This window comes from Giraffa tippelskirchi, chromosome 4 (assembly GCF_054371585.1).
Source record: "Giraffa tippelskirchi isolate mGirTip1 chromosome 4, T2T-mGirTip1v1.2.pri, whole genome shotgun sequence".
Classification (NCBI taxonomy): Eukaryota; Metazoa; Chordata; class Mammalia; order Artiodactyla; family Giraffidae; genus Giraffa; species Giraffa tippelskirchi.
Window position 1 is genome coordinate 131,595,887 of NC_137278.1, and position 23,792 is coordinate 131,619,678.

The window sequence follows — 23,792 nt, forward strand, 5'->3', positions numbered from 1 at the left end:
AATCTTCCCGACCCAGAGATCAAACCCTCATCTTCTGGGTCTCCTCATTACAGCAGATTCTTTGAATCTGTGAATTCTAAAGAATCAGTGGCAGATTCTTTACCACTGAGCCATCAGGGAATTATGTCACCAAACCCACCCCTACAATTGTGTAAACATCAGGCTCCACAAAATCTAGCCAACTACAGCACAGAGCATGCTCTTAGGTGCTATCACAGCTATTTCCCTGATGCCGGGAAAGATTGAAGGCAGAAGGAGAAGGGAGTGGCAGAGGATGAGATGGTTAGATAGCACCACTGACTCAATGGACATGATTTTGAGCAAACTCCAGGAGATAGTGGAGGACAGAGGAGCCTGGCGGGCTGCAGTCCATGGGGTCACAAAGAGTAGGACATGACTTAGTGACTGAACAATAACAGCTATTTGAGGGCTGATTACTCAGGCTCGGGTTGAGTACTGTCAGGTCACTTAGGCTGATTGGGCTCTGAAAAATGAGGATAGGTTCAAAAAGTGCTCAGAGTGAGTCCAATTCAAAAGTCTATGGGCTCACTTCTGAGGCATTTCAGGTCCCTAGTAACATTACCAGGCCACTTCTGTCTGCTTCTTGAGGCTCCCGGGATCACAGGGAGCCTCCCATTCACCACCTAGGACTGTTGCCTATTTCTTTTCAGGTGAACAGTGTTTTGAAAACTCAAAAGCCATGCCCATGTCCTTAATGAAATTAAACTCTTTGCTGGCAAATATATACACACTGTGTTTAAACAGGCAAACAACAGAAAAAGTGCTTACAGAAGAAAGGTGATTCCTGCTCTTTGAAAATTAAGGATTGTCAAGAGTTTATGCTAGCGTCATCTAGTGACAAAAAGGGGTAATCTCAGCTTACCAAAATCTGTGGAACATTCGGGAGAGAAATGGTGGTGCTGCTGTTCTCCAACGCCATCTTTTTTCTAGAAAAATATTGTGGTTAACTCAATTCCACCACGACTTTTTTTCATTAACTTATGTCCTCTCTATCTGATACATCAGAGATGAAAATATGAAGTAAAAATTGAGAGGAAAAGGGACAGGGCCTATTTTAACCCCTGACAGCACTTTCCGGCACTGTCAGCAGAAGTCATGCTTCAGGCCTTGGAAGAATTTCAGCATATCGCTGGCTTCATGAAGCTGGAGGCCCCTCTCAGATGACTGGCCAGGTGGGCAGAAGTCACACCACCTTTGCAGATCCCTGGCTGAACCTGTTGTATAGTCTGGACCATCCTGGCTGCCGACTTGAACCCGCTACCTAGGTGAACACCTCATCCTGCCCCACTCCCACCGTTTCTCACCAGCTCTGTTTTTTTCTTATGTTTGGTTCAGCCCACATTTTGCCTAGCTCCATTCCACCAGGTCTGTTTCAGTTCAGTTCCTTTCTTTCTTCCTTTTCAGTTTTCCCAAAAACAGACCTGGCTTTTGTTGCCTACTTGCATCCTCTATAGAGTTTCGGTTTATTTTATTTCATTGCAGAAAGAATACTTAACATAAGCAGAACCTAGCAGACTATAGGCCATGAGGTTGCAAAGAGTGGAATACGACTGAGAGACTAACCCACATCACACCCCATTAAACCAGGTTTTTAAAAATATTTTATTTCATTTTTGTTTTTGTTTTATTTTTATTTAAAGACTCAATTTTATTTTAATTTTTTGGCCACACCACGTGGCATGTAGGATCTTAGTTCTCTGACCAGGGACTGAAACCACACCCCCTGCACTGGAAGCATGGAGCCTTAACCACTGGACCCACCAGGGAGGTCCCTGAAACCGGTTTTTAAGTGTACAGTACAGTATTGTTATCTATAGACACAATGTTGTAAAACAGATCTCTAGAACTTAATCATTTTGCATACCTCAAACTTTATACCAGTGACTAGTCACTCCCCCTTTCCCTCACCCCAGCCCTTGGCAACCACCATACTATTCTCTCTTTCTATGGGTTTGATTTTGGATACCTTATGTAAGTGGAATCATGCAGTAATTGTCCTTCTGTGACTGGCTTATTTCACTTAGCATAATGTCCTCTTGAGAGCCCCTTGAACTGCAAGGAGATCAAACCAGTCAATTCTAAAGGAAGTCAACCCTGAATATTCATTCGAAGGACTGAAGCTGAAGTGCCAATCGTTTGGCCACCTGATGTGAAGAACTGACTCATTAGAAAAGACCCTGATGCTGGGAAAGATTGAAAGCAAAAGAAGAAGGGGGAGGCAAAGGATGAAATGGTTATATAGCATTACTGACTCAACGAACATGATTTGAGCAAACTCCGGGAGATAGTGAAGGACAGAGGAGCCCAGTGTGCTGCAGTTCATGGAGGTCTCAAAGAGTCGGACATGACTTAGCGACTCAACAACAACAACAGAATGTCCTCAAGGTTCATCCCTTTTGTCACATATGGTAGGGCTTCCTTCTTTTTTAAGATCAATAATATTCTATTGTATGTATATTAATATTTCTTTTATCTATTAATCTGTAGATGTACATTTAAGTCATTTCCACATCATGGCTATTGTGAATAGTGTCACAATGAGAATGTGAGCACTAATATCTCTCCAAGATCCTGATTTCAATTCTTTTGGATAAATACCCAGAAATGTGATTGTGGGCATCATGTGGTAGTTTTATTTTTAATTTTTTGAGGAACATCCATACTGTTTGTCATGGAGGCTGCACCATTTTACATTTCCACCAACAATGCACAAGCATTCCACTTTCTCCACATCTTTCCCAATAGCTCTTGTCTTCTGTTTCTGTTTTCATAATAGCCACCCTAAATAGTTGTGAGGTGATATCTCATTGTGGTTTTGATATGCATTTCCCTGATGACTAGTTGAGCATCTTTTCATATACCTGTTGGCCATTTGTATGTTCTCCTTTGGGAAAAATGTCTGTTCAAGTCCTTTGCCCGCTTAAAAAATCAAGTTACTGAGTTTTTTTTTTGGTTTTGATTTGTTCAGTTCAGTTCAATTCAGGTCAGTCGCTCAGTTGTGTCTGACTGTTTGCGACCCCATGGACTGCAGCATGCCAGGCATCCCTGTCCATCACCAACTCCTGGAGTTTACTCAAACTCATGTTCATTGAGTTGATGATGCCATCCAACCATCTCATCCTCTGTCGTCTCCTTCTCCTCCTGCCTTCAATCTTTTCCAGCATCAGAGTCTTTTCAAATGAGTCGATTCTTTGCATCAGGTCAAAGTATTGGAATTTCAGCTTCAACATCAGTCCTTCCAATGAATGTTCAGGACTGATTTCCTTTAGGATGGACTGGTTGGATCTCCTTGCTGTCCAGGGGACTCTCAAGAGTCTTCTCCAACACCACAGTTCAAAAGCATCAGTTCTCTGGTGCTCAGTTTTCTTTACAGTCCAACTCTGACATCCATACATGACCACTGGAAAAACCATAGCCTTGACTAGATGGACTTTTGTTGGCAAAGTAATGTCTCTGCTTTTTAATATGCTGTCTAGGTTTGTCATAACTTTCCTTCCAAGGAGTAAGCGTCTTTTAATTTCATGGCTGCAGTCACCATCTGCAGTGATTTTGGAGCCCCCAAAAATAAATTCTGCCACTGTTTCCACTAGAAACATCTATTTGTTCTCCATCTATTTGCTATGGAGCGACAGGACCGGATGCTATAATCTTAGTTTTCTGAATGTTGAGTTTTAAGCCAACTTTTTCACTCTCTTCTTTCACTTTCATCAAGAGGCTCTTTAGTTCTTCTTCACTTTCTGCCATAAGGGTGACATTATCTGCATAGCTGAGGTTATTGATATTTCTCCTGGAAATCTTGATTACAGCTTGTGTTTCATCCAGTCCAGTGTTTCTCATGATGTACTCTGCATATCAGTTAAATAAGCAGGGTGAAAATATACAGCCTTGACATACTCCTTTTCCTATTTGGAACCAGTCTGTTGTTCCCTGTCCAGTTCTAACTGTTGCTTCCTGACATGCACACAGATTTCTCAAGAGGCAGGTCAGGTGGACTGGTATTCCCATCTCTTTAGGAATTTTCCACAGTTTGTGGTGATCCACACAGTCAAAAGCTTTAGCATAGTCAATAAAGCAGAAATAGATGTTTCTCTGGAACACTCTTGCTTTTTCGATGATCCAGCAGATGTTGGCAATTTGATCTCTGGTTCCTCTGTCTTTTCTAAATCCAGCTTGAACATCTGGAAGTTCTTGGTTCATGCACTGTTGAAGCCTGGCTTGGAGAATTTGGGGCATTACTTTACTAGCATGTGAGATGAGTGCAATTGTGTGGTAGTTTGAGCATTCTTTGACATTGCCTCTCTTTGGGATTGGAATGAAAACTGACCTTTTCCAATCTTGTGGCCACTACTGTTTTCCAAGTTTGCTGGCATATTGAGTGCAGCACTTTCATGGCGTTATCTTTCAGGATTTGAAATAGCTCAACTGGAATTCCATCACCTCTACTAGCTTTGATTTGTAGCAGTTCCTTATATATTTTAGAAATTAATCCCTTATCAGATAAATAGCTTCGGAAATATTTTCCCCCACTCCGTAGGTTATCTTTTCACTGTTAATGGTTTCTGTTGCTGTGTAGAAGTTTTTAATTTGATATAGTTCCATTTGTCTATTTTTGCTTTTGTTGTCTGTGCTCTTGACATCATTTCTACGAAATCATTACCAAAATCAGTCTTGAAGTCTTTCCCCTGTGATTTTTTTTCTTGCTGTTGTAATTTCAGGTCTTACATTTAAGTCCTTAACCCATTTTGAGTTGATTTTTGTGTAAGGATCCACTTTCATCTTTTTGCATATGAATATCCACTTTTCCCAATATCATTTGTTGATACTGAGTTTTCATTCAACAAATACTTATTAAACATCTTTGGGCCAGGCATTATGTTTGGCATAGGAGAAAGAGAAAGATATACCCACCTGAATGCAGCATTCCAAAGAATAGCAAGGAGAGATAAGAAAGCCTTCTTAAGTAAGCAATGCAAAGAAATAGAGGAAAACAACAGAAAAACTAGAGATCTCTTCAAGAAAATTAGAGATAACAGGGGAACATTTCATGCAAGTATGGGCACAATAAAGGACAGAAATGGTATGGACCTAACAGAAGCAGAAGAGATTAAGAAGAGGTGGCAAGAATACATAGAAGAATTATACAAAAAAGGTCTTAATGACCTGGATAACCACAATGATGCAGTCACTCACCTAGAGCCAGACATCCTGGAGTGTGAAGTCAAGTGGGCCTTAAGAAGCATTACTACAAACAATGCTAGTGGAGGTGATGGAATCCCAGCTGAGCTATTTCAAATCCTAAAAGATTTAATCCTGTTAAAGTGCTGCACTTCGTAGGCCAGCAAACTTGGAAAACTAAGCAGTGGCCACAGGACTGGAAAAGGTCAGTTTTTATTCCAATCCCAAAGAAGGGTAATGCCAAAGAATGTTCAAAATACCATACAGTTGCACTCATTTCACATGCTAGCAAGATTATGCTCAAAATCCTCCAGGCTAGGATTCAGCAATACATGAACCAAGAACTTACAGATATACAAGCTGGATTTAGAAAAGGCAGAAGAACCAGAGATCAAATTGCCAATTTCCACTGCATCATAGAAAAAACAAGAAAATTCCAGAAAAACATCTGCTTCATTGACTACACTAAAGCCTTTGACTGTGTGGATCATAACAAACTGTGAAAAATTCTTAAACAGTTGGGAATACCAGACCACCTTACCTGCCTCCTGAGAAACCTGTATGCAGGTCAAGAAGCAACAGTTAGAACCAGACATGGAAAAACAGCCTGGTTCAAAATTGGGAAAGGAGTACATCAAGGCTGTATATTGCCACCTTGATTATTTAACTTATATGCAGAGTACATCATATGAAATGCCAGGCTGGATGAATCACAAGCTGGAATCAAGATTGCTGGGAGAAATAACAATAACCTCAGATATGCAGATGACAGCACCCTAATGGCAGAAAACAAAGAGGAACTAAAGAGCCTTTTGATGAAAGGTGAAAAAGCTGGCTTAAAACTCAACATACAAAAAACTAAGATAATGGATCCAGTCCCATCACTTCATGGCAAATAGATGGGGAAACAATGGAAACAGTGACAGACTATTTTTGGGGAGCTCCAAAATCACTGCAGATGGTGACTGCAGCTATGAAATTAAAAGACGCTTGCTCCTTGAAAGAAAGGCTATGACAAACGTAGACAATACATTGAAAAGCAGAGACATCACTTGGCTGATGAAGGTCCCTATACTCAAAGCTATGGTTTTTTCAGTAGTCATGCACAGATGTGACAGTTGGACCATAAACAAGGCTAAGCACTGAAGAATTGATGCTTTTGAACTGTGGTGTTGAGGAAGACTCTTGAGAGTCCCTTGGACAGCAAGGAGATCAAACCAGTCAATCCTAAAGGAAATCAGTCCTGAATATTCATTGTAAGGACTGATGCTGAAGCACCAATATTTTGGCCACCTGATGCAAAGAGCCAACTCACTGGAAAAGACCCTGATGTTGGGGAAGATTGAGGGCAGGAGGAGAAGAAGGCAACAGAGGATAAGATGGTTGGATGGCATCATCCACTCAATGGACATGACTTTGAGCGAACTCGGGGAGATAGTGAAGGACAGGGAAGCCTGGCATGTTGCAGTCCATGGGGTCGCAAAGAGTCCAACATGAGTGAGCAACTGAACAACAAGGGGATTCAGGCCGAGAATAACATAATGGTTGCAAGTACAACCTCTAGAACCAAAGTACCTGGGTTCAAATTCTGGTGCTATCATTTCTAACTGCTTCATTTTGGACAATTACTAACTTTGCGGTCCCTCAATGTCCTCATCTATATAAAAGGGATATTAGTTATGGTTCTTTCCTCACAGGGTTGGTGTGAGGATTAAACAAATACACGCAAAAGGTTTAGAAAAGTGTCTGGCGTTTGCTAAGCACTCTTATGTACTGGCTCTTAAGGCACAGTCCTTACCTCTCAAGAGCTCACAGTCTCCAGTTGTCCCTGTCCACCTGACCCACGTGGCAGGCTAGGCTATCTGGGCCTTCTGGCACCTCAAGTGACCCATAGTTTCTGGCTACCCTTTCCTGGAATCACAGAATGAACGGGTGCAAGTTCTTGGGTCACATATTCCCATGCGACCCTGGGCAAGTAATTTCTAATCTCTGGGTATCACTTTACACATTTGTAAAGGAAGGAAGTTGGACCAAAATAGATTTCCAAATCCCAATAAATGCCTTGTTCTGGGTAGACCGTTGGCTTGAGCAAGTCACTCAACCTCTCTGAGCTTGTTTCACAAAAAAATCAGAATAATATTACTAACCACCTCCCACGTTATGGCAAGGATGCCACGAGGCAACGCAAATCCCCTATTCCCGCTCTCGCTCATGGGAGGTCGCCTTTATACTCGGTCCCTTTGCCTTTCAGCGCAGGCGCGCTGGAGCCCGGGCGGCCTGCAGGTTCCAGACTTCCGGTTCCGAGGGGACTCAGAGGCCAGACTGAGGCTGATGGCGGCGTCCACCGAGCAGGCCACGGGGGGCGTTGAGAAGACCGCGGCGGAAGAGAAACCTCGAGCTCTGGAACCTGGGGCAGCCCCGTTCGGAAATTTCCCTCATTATTCCCGCTTCCACCCTCCAGAGCAACGGCTCCGCCTCCTACCCCCGGAACTGCTTCGCCGGCTCTTTCCTCAGAGTCCCGAGACAAGGCCGATCCTGGGGCTCGACGTGGGGTGTAACTCTGGGGTGAGTGCCGGGGGAGGGATCGGACGTCAGTTGAGCCGATAGGTTGGCAGCCTTCAAGTCCGCCGGGCTTTCGGCCTGGGCGTGGTATTACACCCCTCACAGCGTTCCCAAAATGAGCTTAAAGGTGTAGCGTTCGACCCCTTTCTGCTGCTACAGGACCTCCGGGGTCCTAACACCATCTCTTTTAGGAATCTGGGGGAGGAATCATTTTCAAATACGTTCGGAATTCCTGCGCCCCGCCTCCGCATTTGCAGCATCACGGCCGAACCCCTGGTGGGCAGGGCCACAGTGCCTGGGCTTCCGGCTGTTGCCTCCTGTCCAGCGTGGCTGGCGACTTGCTGGAAGAGAGGGGGCTGTCTGAGACCCACGTTTGGAAGCGTAGGGTTGGGATTTGTTTACTGGATGAGATGAACCGGGGGTGACAGAATCATACCTGAAATTAAGATAAGTGTGAAACAGTGCAGAGCCAAGTGGATATTTTAAAAGCAGTGAATTGGCCGAGTACAGTGGAGACGATCGAGAAAGAAAATAAACCATCCTGTTAGAGGAAGGCTTTGCCACATTTTCTTACCACAGAGTATTCTTAGGCATAAGAATGATTATAGTCAGACCACAAGCAAAACAGTGGAGTGTCTCTCCAACACCTATGTGTAGTCACTAGGATATCCTAGAGGAGCAGGCATTCTGACCCTATGATTACAGATGCTTCACAAAGTTAGTACCATCTCTCCTTTCCAGAACAGGAGGGGAAGGGGTAAGGAAAATTTTACCCTGTTTCTGGCCTTAGGCAGAAGAGACTTGAATAGAAGGTTGAGGGCTGTAGGGACACAGCTGGTAAATGGTGTGTGGGGGGGGTTGCATTTGGACACAGGCTAAAAGCTGGAATGAGTAGAGATGGGTGTCTGGCTATCCTTTGCAGACATTTCTCTACTGTGATGATATATGAAATCAGAGGGGGAAAGCAATGGAAAAGAGAAACTGGATATAAGATTTGGGGTTTCATGAAAGGCATTAGGAAACCACAAGAGATTTTAAAGTTGAAAGTGCTATATGTGTACCTTAGGAGCCAAGACATAGTTGCAGTTAACTAGGGCAGTGGTTCCTAAACTTAGCTATATATTTAGGGAGTTTATTATTTTGCACTTAAAAAAAGATTCTTGTATTAATACTTGAAAAGACCCCCCCCCAATTCAAAATACAAAGGGATACATAGCAAGTCTCTACTCCTGACCCTAAATCCTCCTCTTCCCATGATGATAGTCGCTCAGTTGTGTCCAACTCTGCAACCCATGGACTGTAGCCTGCCAGGCTCCTCTGTCCATGGAATTCTCCAGGCAGGAATACTGGAGTGGGTGGCCATTTCCTTCTGCAGGGGATCTTCCCAATCCAGGGATTGAACTCAGGTCTCCTGTGCTGCAGGCAGATTCTTTGTGTCTGAGCCACCAGGAAAGCCTCTTCCTGTACACAACAGCAACTGCTATTTATAATTTGTTGAGTATGTGGCCTATGTGTACACAGACATCTATGTATGTATAAATATCTCACCTCTTCTAGTTTTACAAATAATAGCACACTATTTTCTTTTTTTAAGCTTCCTAGGGACTCTAAGATTCAAGAATTAAAGATGGAGAGTATTAAGAGATTTGGTAGAGGAGGGACTGATGTGATGAAAATGACTGAGCAAACATGGGATACACCCAGGACTTCCCTGGTGGTCCAGTGGTTTAAGAGTCTACCAATGCAGGAGACATGGGTTTGATCCCTGGTCAAGGAACTAAGGTCCCACATGCCATGCATGCATAGTCAAAAGATTTTTTTTTAATGTGGTACACCCAAGATAGCTAGGAGGAGGGAAACAGAGAAATAAATACAGAGAGAGGAAGAAATTTTTAAGCAGAATACTACAGAATCTTCCTACTCAAAATGTGGTCCTTGAACTATAGCATCAGCATGACTTGGAAGCTTACTAGAAATACAGAATCTCAGTTCCCAACCCAGATCTACTAATTCAACATTTTTATTTTAGTAAGATCCCTGGGTGATGTGAATGCCTATTAAAGTATGAGAAGCCTGTTATGGAGTAAAGAACTTAATGTTGCCTAAATCTTGCCATGTAATAACCATGTGACATTGGACTGTCCTCTGAACCATAATTTTTAAAATACAGGGTTTTGGGGTTTTTTGTGAACTACGCCACACATAGAGAACAGTGTACAAAACATAAATTCACACTTTATGAATTATTATAAAACAGAAACTTTGATGACTAATGTCAGTATCAAGAATAAAATGTCAGCAACCCAAGAAGTCTCCCATATGCCTTTCCCTGCTCATAAACCCCCCTCTCTACCCAGAGAGCTCAACTTTTATTGTTTCCTTGCTTTTTTTTATAGCTTACTATTTTTATATCCCTAAACAATGTAGTTTAATTTTATACATTTTCAAACTTCATATAAATGGAAGCTTGCCATGTATTTTCTTTTTGTGTCTTGCTTTTTTATTCGGCATTATGTGTTGCGTGAGTCATCCATTTTGCTGCACTGAGCTGAATTCCTTCATTTTTAATTGCCATCTGGTATACCGTCTTAATCCCTGCTACTATTATTGGACATCTGGGTTGTTTCCAGCTACACTTTCTTCACCTGCACAAAGGGCTTATATATTATCCTCATAGGATTGTTGCACAGAGCAATGAGGTAGTGAATAGAAAAATGCCTTGGAAAAAACAGATTAGAACACAAAATTGAGTTAGTTATAATGGTTATAGAAGTCAAAGTTAGAGAAAGGAGATAGTGACTTAAGAGTCAGAAAGGTGCTAAGGTGGTGAAAATCACAGATCATTGGATTTGGCTGGAAGGAGGTCAGTGGTGAGTTTGGGGGATAATGGATACAAAAGCAGAGTAAATCTCAAAAGGGGGTGGTGAAGTGTAAGACATGTAGTAAAACTGAAGATGCAGAGTGAAGGCTGAATGAGGACTTTTTGGAATCCAGACCTTCCCAACCACAAGTCTGAGAAGGAGATTTTTATGAGATGGTACTTGCTCTCTTCCTCACCTTCCTGGCAGGGAGCATGGTTATTACGCCCCTTAAATATTTTGCTTCTCCCTGGGGTATGAGATACTTCAAAAAAAAAAAGATAGCATGTTACTTAAGCTGGAAAATACTGCTCTGGACCCCTTTGCTGCATCCATTGGGCTATAACTTTCAACCATGCAACCCATCAGTGTCAGGAAGGTATAGAGATAATGCATTACAGCCTGAGACCCCTGGAGGGCTCTGAGAGCCTGCTCTGTGGAAAATTTTGGGGGTCAACCTCCTTAGGCTATAGTTTAGGAACCTTACATCCCATAAACCCAGGAGTAAGTGATTCAATGAGAGGCTAAGAGATACAGGTTTCTCTTCCATTCACTGGTCGAGAGCTGCAATGACAAAGCTCTTTTGGATTCCTCTAGGATCTGAGTGTGGCTCTATACAAACATTTCCTTTCCCTACACGATGGGGAGACCTGCTCAGATGCCTCAAGAGAACTCCATCTCCTCTGCTGCGACATAGATCCAGTCCTGGTGGAACGAGCTGAAAAAGAATGCCCTTTTCCTGATGGCTTGACTTTTATCACCCTGGACTTCATGAATCAAAGGACCCGGAAAGTTCTCCTGAGCTCTTTCTTGAGCCAGTTTGGACGCTCAGTTTTTGATATTGGCTTCTGCATGTCAATAACCATGTGGATTCACCTGAACCATGGGGACCAAGGCCTGTGGGAGTTCCTGGCCCACCTTTCTTCCCTATGCCACTACCTCCTTGTGGAGCCACAGCCCTGGAAGTGTTACCGGGCAGCTGCAAGGCGTCTCCGGAAGCTGGGTCTCCATGATTTTGACCACTTCCGCTCCCTGGCCATCCGAGGTGATATGGCCAGTCAGATTGTGCAGATCTTGACCCAGGACCATGGCATGGAATTAGTATGCTGCTTTGGCAACACCAACTGGGATCGAAGCCTTCTGCTCTTCAGGACAAAACAAGTCACAGAGACTCATCCAATCCCTGAGTCACTGATAGAAGAAGGAAAAGAAAAGAACAGAATAAGATTCTGGAGACAGTGAGAGGGGAGGGCAGTAAGACCAGGATAGAGATATTGAAAGAGTTTTAAATAAAAATTAAGTTCACTCTCCTTAATTCCTGGTAGTTAAGCAGCCTCCAAACCTGGTAGAAGTTTTGTAAATGTCCAGGACAGGGAACTAAACAAATCATTATCTGTTCCCCACTTTGGAGGATGATCCCTGAGGAGACTATATCTGAGGGTCAATGACCTGGGCTGTCTGGAAGGAGGTGACCTGGAGAAAGTGCTTCTGGGATATGGAAGAGGCTGCTTTTGGTGATTATTTAGGAAAACTTAGACAAGGTTAGCCTTAGAATGTATCTGTTCCCTGGGCTACTTGAATCTGATCTTCCTTCTTCAGGCTTGCTTCTAGACTTATCCTGTCTATGAGGCAAAACCTTAGAGTAGTCTGGAATGAAAAGTCACTGGCCTGTCTAAAGGAGAGCTTTGGTAGGAAAAATTATCTTTCCAGAGCAGGTCAAGTTTCCAGCATGCCCAGGCTGAGCATGGCAGTCACAGATACAGTACTAGCCAAGATACATTGACTAGCATTTACAAAGTGTTTAAAAGATTTAAATCATCAACTCAAAATTCAACTGCTACAAATGAAATGAATGAAGTGGGATTGTATACAGTATATACAATTATATATAATAAAAGTGATTTGAGTATGATTGAGAATACCCTGTGAATCTGGAGTAGAAAAGAAACTTCTGCCTTTAACCACTCTACCCCTGAGAGTTTTCAGCTCAAGAAAAAGAACCTCACCCAAGCCCAAAGCAGAAAACATGCCAGTAAGTAAGTTAATTTAGAACTTTTTGTAGGGACCTCTGCCAAAGCACACCAGCATGGAGGCACATACCACTATGGGGATGGGAATATACGCAGGGAAGCGTACACAAAATGCAGCCTGCGGTTGGATGGCTGTAGCATCTGTGCTGTGGAACAGGTGTCATTGATGTCTGACAGGTATCAATTTTTAAAACACCCATGAGTCTATTCCAAGGGAAAGTGGAAGGTAGAAACAGATTTGGTGGAGGGAAGATGGAAAAACAAAACACCTAGCTAAGAAGGGAGAATTGATTGATGAGTTTAAAAATCCCTAAGATCCTGTTTTCAGTGTCGATGTTATAAGAGGGAGGAACAGAGAACAAGAGAGTCTGAACCACCAATTAGAGGTTGAACCTCTTGAAGGAGAAGTTAGGAAAAGTTCCTACTAAGGAATTTGAACTTTATGCACGAGGGAGCAGAAGCCAGAGCAGTCCTTAAATAATAGGAGGATGGAACCAAAACCTTCATTTAGGAAAACCAATTTTTCTATTTTGTGCAGGATAATTGTATGGTTGGTGCCATTTCCAATCTCAATTAGACTCCAATACTACTTCTCAGTCTTTTTATATTGCTGCTTCTGATCACTTTTACCCTAGTAACTCTTCCAGACTTTTCCCCTCTGCAGGCTCTTGACTCTATTCCTGCTCCATTAATCTATGCAGGTGCACTAACCACCACCTAGTGCCATTCTTGTTTCCAGTGTCAGGAAGTCTTTTCTTGCCCTCAGTCTTGAACCCCTTCATCTTCCCTTGTTTTCACTTCTAACTTACCCAATAATCTTTAACCCAAATAACTTCTGCCTAAGTTCCTGATACCAACCTATACGACCTCTCCCAAACTGTATTTTATTAAGGATCCTCTTGGTGTCCTTCGGCCTCATTGACTCCTTCCTGTCCACCTACCAACATATTCTGTTCTCTCTCATCTTCAAAACCACCAACTTTTCCTTTGTCCTACCTCCCTCTCAACCTTATGCAATCTTTCCCTCCATCTCTTCACCACCAAACATGAGCAAAGTCCTTGAAAGAAAGGATGCCACAGCCTCTGCTCCCTCCCCTCCCATTCATCAGTGACCACCAGAACACCATATTCTGAGGCCTTTTTTCGGTCTTCCTCCTGAGCCATGGAATCATTCAACACTATTGACTTATTCCTTATTGAACCACTCGCCCTTGGTTTCTCTATCATACCTCTCCCCCTTTATTCTCTTCCAGTCTCTTAGTTTCTCTCTGTCCCTTAAGCAATTGGTTCACATTTTAGTTTGTATAAGAATTACCTGGGAAGTCCTGGATTCATCTCCAGAAACAGTGATTCGGGTCAGAAATGGGGCTTAAGATTTTGGTTTGATTTGGGATTTTGGCACTTTTTTTTGCATTTTTTTTACTGTGGTAAAATAAGTGTAACATAAAATGTAGTTTTAACTATACATTCTGTGTACATTCTGTGGCATTGTATACATCCACAATGAGGAATCTTGTTAACAAGCACCCCATATGATTCTGACACAAGTTGAAACAGACCACACTGTGACGCTTGGGGTTCCTTAGTGTCCATCCAGTCCTCTTCTACATATTTTCCCTGGGGTGAGTTCCTCTGTTCCAATACCTTTAACAACTGCCTATACGCTAATAACCCCCAATAGTTATAAGCCCCACCTCCACAGTTCCAGATTATTATTTCTTTTTTTGTAATCACATTCCCCTGATGGCTCAGACGGTAAAGAATCCCAACTGCAATGCAGGAGACCCAGGTTCAGTCTCTGGGTCAGGAAGATCCCCTGTAGAAGGGAAAGGCAACCCACTCCAGTATTCTTGCCTGGAGAATTCCACAGAGGAGCCTGGTGGGCTACAGTCCGTGGGGTAACAAAGAGTCGGACATGACTGAGTAACTAACGCTTTCCCCTAGATAGTTATCTGGCACCTCAAATCCAACGTATCCCAAAAGCAAACTCACTACCCTTATTCCAAACCTAATCCTATCTCAATTGTTGGCATCCACTCATTGCTTAAGCTACAAATTTCAGTTAATTCTCCTCATTTATACTTCCCACATTGAAATACAGCCCAATAAATTCTACCAATAATATGTAAGTTCCACTTATTCCATCCATGTGGCTGGTGCCTACCAAAGGTTTCCAGGTACTTAGAGTCTTGTCCATTATCTAGTGCCTAACGACTACTGTTTAATAAGGTAGGTGCTTGCTATTTAAATAAGATAAAATGAAATAAAATTTAAAATTCAGCTCCTCAGTTCTGCTAGCCACATTTCAAGTGTTCAGTGGCCATATGTGACGAGTGACTACATTATTGGACAGCACAGATATAGAATATTCCCATTGTTGAAAAAAGTTGTATAAGACAGTGCTAGTCTTCATGCCTTTCCTCCGTACATCAGCCATACTGAACTGAACTTTGTAGCACAAACTCCTGCTTGCTTTTGCTCTCCCCTCTCTTCCACTTTGCAAGGTTCAACTGTTTGTCCTAAAATACAGCTCAGATGTTACATTTTCTCAGAAATCTTCCCCAACTACTATAGTATTTACATTTGTTACTATATTCTAGTGAGGTCTTTGCATGGAAGCCTCTATTACAGTGTTTACCTCATCATACTATAATTGTTTTGATGTCTCTTCCTCACCACCAGGAGACTGAGCTCCTCAAGCTCAACTTATTTTTGTATATCTAGGCCTAACTCAATGTCTGACACATGGCAGGCAGCCAGGAATTACTTGTTGAATGAAGATATGAGTGGACAAAAGAGAAATACACCAGAATTCACGTACTGAGAAGAAAAGGGAGACCTATGAATGAGCAAAAGACCATCCAGGATACTGTAAAAATGGGGAAACTAGGAAGTTGAGAGGAGAATATGCTTAGCCTTTGGCATGGATTTTTGAGTAATGTTTCCCAAATATATATCTGAGATAAGATGTTCATTCCAAGGCCACCTTTATTGATAGTTTGGAAGAGAGCAGCAAATAAAGACTAGATACAAAAATTTGGAAGTCATTCACATAGAATGATTGAGATTTAATGAGTAGTAAATTCCCAAAATAGGTGGATATAGTAGGAGACAAGATCCTAGGTTTGAGGGCTGCTAATAATTTTTGAGTGAAGAAAATAAGAGACGACCAAAAGAGGTCTGGTTAGAAAAAGGAAAAAAAGAAAACAGAAAAAGATAATATAGACCATGTGCCAGACAACATAATTTTTTAAATCCTGAACCTTATGGGATAGATACTATTATTATCCTCATTTTGCAGATGTGGGAACTGAAACACAGGTTAAGTGACTCCCAAGGTCACACACCTTGTAAGCGGCAGACCTGGGCTTTGAACCTAAGCAGTGTAGTTGCAGAGACTGGGCCTTGGCTACTTATGCCTTGAAATGTCACAGAAATCAAGACTGAGAAGACATTCCCCAAAAACAGTGTAAAAGACCATATGCTTTGGAGTTACTGTGCTGCTTCAAATTATGTGTTCAGACCTGGGAATAAGAGACCCAGCCAGGCCACTCTTAGCTATGCCTGATGTTCTTAGAATTCCCCTCACAGAAATCAGGCCTAATTCTAGGTTTAATACCTAGTAGTAGCCCTGCTGCTGCCGCCTTCCAGTTAAATAAGCACATTTTGCAAACATAGACACCCTGATACATCTCTGTAAGTGCTAACTACCCTCACTGTACTCTTGACTTGCAAGCATCCATAACCTTTCCCTGAGTTTCTGAAATTCCCAATCTGCCCCTAGCTTTGACTTCTGGATAGGACCTCCAAAAAGTGGGTTTCATTGTCAGGAAGTAGGGATTCCAGGGCCTACTCCAGGATGTATTAAAATCCAAAAGTCAGATCCTTCTCAGCAATCTGGCATCAAATGTGGCCTAGGAACAGTGCAGTGGAAAGAACCTCAGGTTTGGAATGAGGCTCTGCCAGTAACTCATTGTATGACCACCCTATTCAATTCATTTAACCTCTCTGAGCCTCAGTTTACTCATCTGTACAACTGAACTAACAAGACCTTTTTCCTATGCCCAGATGAGCTAAACCATATGAAAGTAATTGGCAGAATATGGTTATGGTTAAACCAAAGGGCTGTTATCTTCTAAGCACGCTACAGATCACAACCATGCCTGTTAGATCAAAGGCTTATGAGAAAAACATCTCGTCTCTAGAAAACATGCATCTTACTATTTCGAATAATTTGTTTTTTAAGATGAGGAAGTAATAGGAGTGTACCTTCAGCTTACAGAACATTTTATAGGAAGCAAAGCTGGGAGGGAGTGATTGTTATGATGGTCGCACAATGATAGCAGTGATTACAGATGGGAGTTTACCTACTTCTCTGCCGATCTTAATTTAAGAACACTTTGCAACCTTGTGACCCTGCTGATGCTCTCTCCCTTCACCAAGGCAAGGTGAAAAAATATATATGGGGCTGTGGCAGGCTGCATATTGGTCCTCTGCAGTGTCCACATCCTAATCCCTGGGATCTGTGGATGCTACCTTCCATAGCAGAAGGGACTTTGTAGATGTGTACAGATGTGTCAAGTAAGAATCTTGATTAAGGATTTTGAGATCAAGAGATTAATCCCAATTATCAGAGTTGGCCCTAAATATAATCACAAATGTCCTTATAAGAGGGAGGCAAAGGGAGATTTGACCACAGTAGGTGGAATGACAGAAGCAAGAAGTCCGAGTGATATAAGGAAGGGCTGGGAGCCAAGAAATGAAGTTAGAAAAGGCAAGGAAGTGGATTCCCCCCAGAAGCCTCCAGAAGGAATGCTGCCCTGCCAATACCTTGATTTTAGACTTCTGACCTCCAGAACTGTAAGAGAGTAATTTTGTGTTGTTTTAAACCACTGAGTTTGCAATGATTTGTTACAGCAGGAATAGGAAACTAATACAGGGATTCTGACTACAGTGAGACTAGGCTACAAGCCAACCAGCACCTGTCCCAAATAACTCCTGATGGCAGGAAATAGCCCAGTGACCATAGGAATAGGCTGGGGCTCCATCAACATGGGTAACTGAGGAATCTTTAGTCACTAAAAGCTTCGGGAGATGCTTCAGCATCTGAACCTGACCTCCTAACATTTCTATAGGCTGAGCAGTTACCTGACCTGTGGGGAGGAACTGTTGTATTTGAAATCTGTAGCAGTTAGTTTCACAAGAGATGTGTAAATAGTGCTCATAACAATGAGGTCCCAGTACCAAGAGGGTAATGATTGTGTAATGGCCTAGGAGAGCCTTTGGAGATGGTAAGAATATCTTTGGCTTCAAGAAAAGATCATCTTTATTTATTCTCAAAATAGCCTAATTTAGGAACCAACACCAAACATGACAAGAGACTTATGAAGAATAAGAATGAAGAATAGTCCTGGATAGACTTTAAAAGTATATGTCTGTAATCCAGTATATTCAAAAATTAGCATTTCAACATGCAGTCAATATAAATAAAAATTATTAATGAGATATGTTATTTTCTAATACTGCCTTCAAACTCTAGTGTGTATTTTATACTTATAGGTCATCTCAGTCTGGACTAGCCACATTTCAGATGCTTATTAGCCACATGTGGCTAATGCTACACATTTATGGCAAATCAAAAAGTAATTTATAAAGTTCCTTCCATATACCCAGTGTACTTTTAGCTGCTATGGTGGGGTAGGGGGTGGGGAAATCAGTTAAACCAGCAGTCCCCAAACTTTTTGGCACCAGGGACTGATTTTGTGGAAGACAATTTTTCCATGGACAAGGGTGGGGGTAGGGTGATGGCTTCAGGATGATTCAAGTGCATTACATTTATTGTGCACTTTATTTCTATTTTGTGGCAATCTCAGGATATTCCACCTTGACTTTAGGCTTAGGGTTCAGGCTCCTATGAGAATCTAATATTACCACCGATCTGACAGGAGGTGTGGAGAAGGCAATGGCACCCCACTCCAGTACTCTTGCCTGGAAAATCCCATGAACGGAGGAGCCTGGTGGGCTGCAGTCCATGGGGTCACTGAGTCGGACACGACTGAGCGACTCCACTTTCACTTTTCACTTTCATGCCCTGGAGAAGGAAATGGCAACCCACTCCAGTACTCTTGCCTGGAGAATCCCAGGGACGGGGGAGCCTGGTGGGCTGCCGTCTATGGGGTCGCACAGAGTCGGACACGACAGGAGGTGGCACTCAGATGGTAATGTGAGTGATGGGGAGCGGCTGTAAATACAGATGAAGCTTTATTTGCTCACCAGCTGCTCACTTCCTGCTCTGCAGCCCGGTTCCTAACAGACCAGTGACAGGTACCTGGTCTGTGGCCCAGGGGTTGTAGATTCCCTGGTTAAACAAACCCAGGCTTCTAAAGATTAGATTTCTTTTAGCAACTATGTTAAAGTTAAGGGGGATAAAAGAGAGGCTCATACATAGTAGCATGTGATCAGGTGAACTTCAGAAAAGGAAAAATCATCATAATAGTAGGTTTCGCATCTGCAGAGTTAACCAAACATGGATCAAATGTATCTGGGGAAAAAATTACAGAAAGTTCCAAAAATCAAAACTTGAATTTATATTATATTTACAACTATTTATGTAGCATTTATACTATATTAGGTATGACATGTAATCTGGGGATGATTTAAAGTATAATGGAGGATATACATAGGTTGTATGCAAACACTACAACATTTTATATGAGAGACTTGAGCATCCATGGATTTTGGTATCAGTTGGTGTCTTGGAACCAATCCCCCAGGGCTACTAAGGGACAGAACTGTATAGCTTTTGCGATGGTAACAAGAGGAAAAGGAGCATGCCCTATGAGCCAACTAAATGAACCTCTCTGAAAGGGTACACAGAAATGGATGTTTTATTCACTGAGAACAGACTGGCTGGTCTGGAATGGAGATGTCACTCTGAGCAGTAGTGAGAAATAACAATGCTCTTTGCCATTTAAGTAGATTCTGGATGAAATATTTAAAGTAAAAAGAAAACCGTAAGCATACTAGAGAAAAAAGGTAATTTTAAAAAATTGGAGTACTTTCTAAACACAAGACTCCAAAAGTCATAGAGAAAAAGGTTGATACATTTGACTACCTAAGGCAAAGGGGGAAAAAAAAATCCAATAAAGTCACATGACAAACTCCCAACTAGGAAAACTTTGCAGTACATGTGACAAAGGGCAAATTTCATTATAATACAACCAATTCTTATACATCTATTAAAAAAAGACATGCACAGAAAATGATAACAGCAGATAAACACCTGAAAATTTGTTTAATCTTACTCCTTATTAATTACATGCAAATAAAAACAATGAAAGAATATTTTTATCACTTAGAGCAATATTCACAAAATTTTTAAACAGTGATGGTGAGAATTTGGAAAAGTATTTTTATACCTTATTAGTGGGAATATAAATTAGCATAACCAATATGAAAGGCAATTTGTCAGTATTTATCCAAAATGTTTACTGAACATATCTAGAAATTCCACTGCTAGGAGTTTATCCTGTGAATATACTTATGAAAGTATGTCAGGATTTGTATACAATATCATCCATTACAGTTGGTTGATAAAAGTGAAAAGCTGGAAACAACATAAATGTCCATCAGTAGGAAACAGTATGGTACAGCCATAAATAGATTACTATGCAATTGTTTAAAAGAACAAGGTAGGGACTTACCTGGTGGTCCAGTGGGTAAGACTCTGTGCTCCCAATGCAGGCAGGCCAGATTCAGTCCCTGGTCAGGGAACTAGATCCCACATGCTACAACTAAAAGTTCACAGCTGAAACAGGTCCCATGTGCTGCAGTTAAAACCTGGTGTGGCCAAATAAACATTTAAAAAAAGAAGAAGGTAGATCCATATATGCTAATATTGAAAGGTCTCCAAGATATTTTAAGTACAAGAAGAAAGATACAGAACAATTTGAATGGTACGATCCCATTTTTTTACCTTTTAAAAAGAATATACACATAGAAGGTAGTACAATATTTAAAAGAGGAAAATGAAAGAATTCATTTTTATAAGTATAAGCATATTTAATCATATCAAAGAATCAACCAAAAAGTTCAAATGGCTCATTTTGGGAGGTGGGGAATGCAGCAAATAATTGCTTCTGTATTGTTTGATTTTTTTAAACCGTATGTACTTAGTGCTTTTAAAAAATAATTAATTTTAAATATTTCTGAAAATTAATAAGCAGTGTCTTTCTAAAAATAATTCTCTCTCATCCCCCATTGTCCCACCCACCTATATATCTAACTTTTCCCTCACAGCATAGCCAAAATTCTTGAGAGAGTTTTAAATACCTCTTGTCTCCATTCCTTTCTTCGTACATCTTTCTCAACCCTTCAGAATTTGATTCTGCCAAAGTCACCAATCACATGTGGCTAAAGTCAGTGGGTATGTCTTAAGTCCTAATCCAGCCTGACATCAATATCAGGAACTATTTGGTCATTTTTTTGGAAACCTCTTGGGCTCTGGTGACAGCACTTAGCCAGTGACTTAGCACTTAGTTATCTTCCTCCTTTTCTGCAGACCCCTCTCTACTCTTCCTAATGATTCTGTCCCAGTTTCCCGTCTTTCCTTGCATGATCTCCTCTACTCTATGGCTTTAGTTATTACCTATGTTCTGATGACTCACAATGTCTTATCTCTAGTCCAGACATCCCTCCTGAGCTTCAGAAGTATTTAACATCACCATGCATCAGTACTTCCCAGCATTTCCCACATCACGGCACACGCAGAAAATGATGGTGTTTTTGTGGCAGTCACCTTACTGAGACTGTGCTCTGTTGGAGGGAGCTTGTGCTGCTTTGAGAGTTGAGAAGATCAACATGCAACACACCTGGAACCTCTTCCTGAAGCACAATGGTAGGGAAGCTCTGACCTTTTGGCTAGACATTTCTACTTGGACATCTCCCATGCTTTTCAATGTGAACATGTTTGGAAGTGAACATATCCTCTCCCAAACCTGCTTTTCTTCAGATGTTTTTGATGTTTCAGTGAGTGGTCCAGAGGTCTTGGCTTAGCACTCTGCTTCCCTCCTCTTCCAATCCCAAGATCTGCTGACTCTAATACTATTTATTTTTTTAAGTCATCTCTCCATCACCCCTATCATTTTCCTAGTCCAGAACCCATAGTTTCTAATTTTTCCCAATTACTACAAAAACTTTTTATCTGGTCTCCCTTACTTCAGTCTTGCTTTCTCTAATCTGTTCTCCACAGTGCAACCACAGTGATCTTTTTAAAATACTGTTTTAATTATGACCCTCCTCCCATCCTGCTTAATACCATTCAAAGGTTCTGCATTGTTTTTAGGATAAAGCATGATTGTCCCACTAATTAATTACCTTTTCAATCTCATCACGTATCATGTCTCAGTGAATTCCTTATTAGGTAGCTAATACTACATGCACAGTGCCTGTGATACAGTAAAGACTCAATATGAATTTTTGAATGATGAAAATGAGGTTCAAGGACCTGAGCAGATCCATCATATCTGTGCCAAGTAGAAGCTTTCAAAGCACATACTGGCAATGCTGTCAAAACCCAAAGAACATGTTGTCCTATGTAGAATTAAGCAGCACTAGCACAGTTCTATTCTTATTCAGCAAATGAACCAAATAAGAGCCTTTTCCCAGCTCCTTTCTTCCTCTTACTGAGCAGGAAAGACATAAAAAAATCAGAGTCAGGTTACCAACCCAACCATCTCCTTATGTCAGGAATTCTAAACTGGGGTCAGTTCACAAACAAGTGTATTTTGCATTGTTGAAATTAGCTGTTTGATATTGGAATCCATTCTTAAATGTGCATCATTTTAATGCACATTTCTTGCTTTATGTTTTTTAATGACTTATTACTTGCTGTGTATTTTATATTTATTTTAGACTAGCGAAATGATGTTAGACAAAAACCAAATTGGAGTGATCTTCTTATTCAAGTTCAAAATGGGTCATAGAGTAATGGAGACAACTTGCAACATCAACAACACATTTGGCCCAGGAACTGCTAACAAATGTACAGTGCAGTGGAGGTTCAAGAAGTTTTGCAAAGGAGACGAGAGACTTGAAGATGAAGATCGCAGTGGCCAGCCATTGGAAGTTGACAATGACCAATTGAGAGGATCATCGAAGCTGATCCTCTTACAACTACACAAGAAGTTGCCTAAGAACTCAAGGTAGACCATTCTATGGTCATTCAGCATTTGAAGCAAACTGGAAAGGTGAAAAATCTTGATAAGTGGGTGCCTCATGAGCTGACCACAAATAAAAAAAAAATCATCATTCTGAAGTGTCATCTTCTCTTATTCTATGCAATGACAACGAACCATTTCTCCATCAGATTATGATGTGAGATGAAATTGGATTTTATATGACAACCAGCAACAACCAGCTCAGTGGCTGGACCGAGAAGCTTCAAGGCACTTCCCAAAGCCAAACTTATACCAAAAAAAGGTCATGGTCATTGGTTGGTGGTCTGCTGCTGATCTAATCCACTACAACTTTCTGAATTCCAGCGAAACTATTATATCTGAGAAGTATGCTCAGCAAATCGATGAGATGCACGAAAAGCTGCAACACCTGCAGCTGGCATTGGTTGACAGAAGGGGCCCAGTTCTTCTCCCGACAACACTCAACTGCATACTGCACAACTAACATTCAGTTCAAAAGTTGAATGAATTGGGCTACAAAGTTTTGCCTTATCTACCATATTCACCTGACCTCCCGACAACTGACTACCACTTCTTCAAGCATCTTGACAACTTTTTGCTGGGAAAATGCTTCCACAACCAACAGGAGGCAGAAAATGCTTTTCAAGAGTTCATCGAACCCCAAAGCACGGATTTTTACTCTATAGGAATAAACAAACATTTCTCACTGGTAAAAATGTGTTGATTGTAATGGTTTCTATTTTGATTAATAAAGATGTGTTTGAGCCTAGTTATAATGATTTAAAATCCATGGTCCAGAACCACAATTACTTTTCCATCAACCTAATAACACAGTAACCAAATGGCTACAATGCCAAACAGGAATGAAGATGCCCTAACACCAAATGAATGACCACATAGTATTGAAGTAGAGAACCCCATTTAATGTACTGATGTGAGCAGTGAGGGCA

General features: G+C 41.4%; 1 protein-coding gene across 1 annotated transcript; it reads left to right on the forward strand.

Annotated features, from left to right (window-relative positions):
- The first annotated feature begins 466 nt into the window (after nucleotides 1–466).
- Nucleotides 467–23,611, forward strand: BCDIN3D (BCDIN3 domain containing RNA methyltransferase). The gene is made up of 6 exons (XM_081596628.1): nucleotides 467–1,286; nucleotides 2,046–2,429; nucleotides 7,448–7,761; nucleotides 11,214–12,648; nucleotides 21,329–21,542; nucleotides 22,559–23,611. The coding sequence occupies exons 2-4, from the start codon at nucleotides 2,396–2,398 to the stop codon at nucleotides 11,856–11,858; spliced, it is 993 nt and encodes a 330-aa protein (XP_081452754.1). The 5' UTR covers nucleotides 467–1,286; nucleotides 2,046–2,395; the 3' UTR covers nucleotides 11,859–12,648; nucleotides 21,329–21,542; nucleotides 22,559–23,611.
- The last annotated feature ends 181 nt before the right edge of the window (nucleotides 23,612–23,792 follow it).

Coding starts and splice junctions, on each gene's coding strand:
- BCDIN3D (XM_081596628.1), top strand. CDS start 2,396: ATGTCCTCAAGGTTCATCCCTTTTGTCACATATG. Junction 2,430..7,447: donor CATCCCTTTTGTCACATATG/GTAGGGCTTCCT, acceptor TTTGCCTTTCAG/CGCAGGCGCGCTGGAGCCCG. Junction 7,762..11,213: donor ACGTGGGGTGTAACTCTGGG/GTGAGTGCCGGG, acceptor GGATTCCTCTAG/GATCTGAGTGTGGCTCTATA.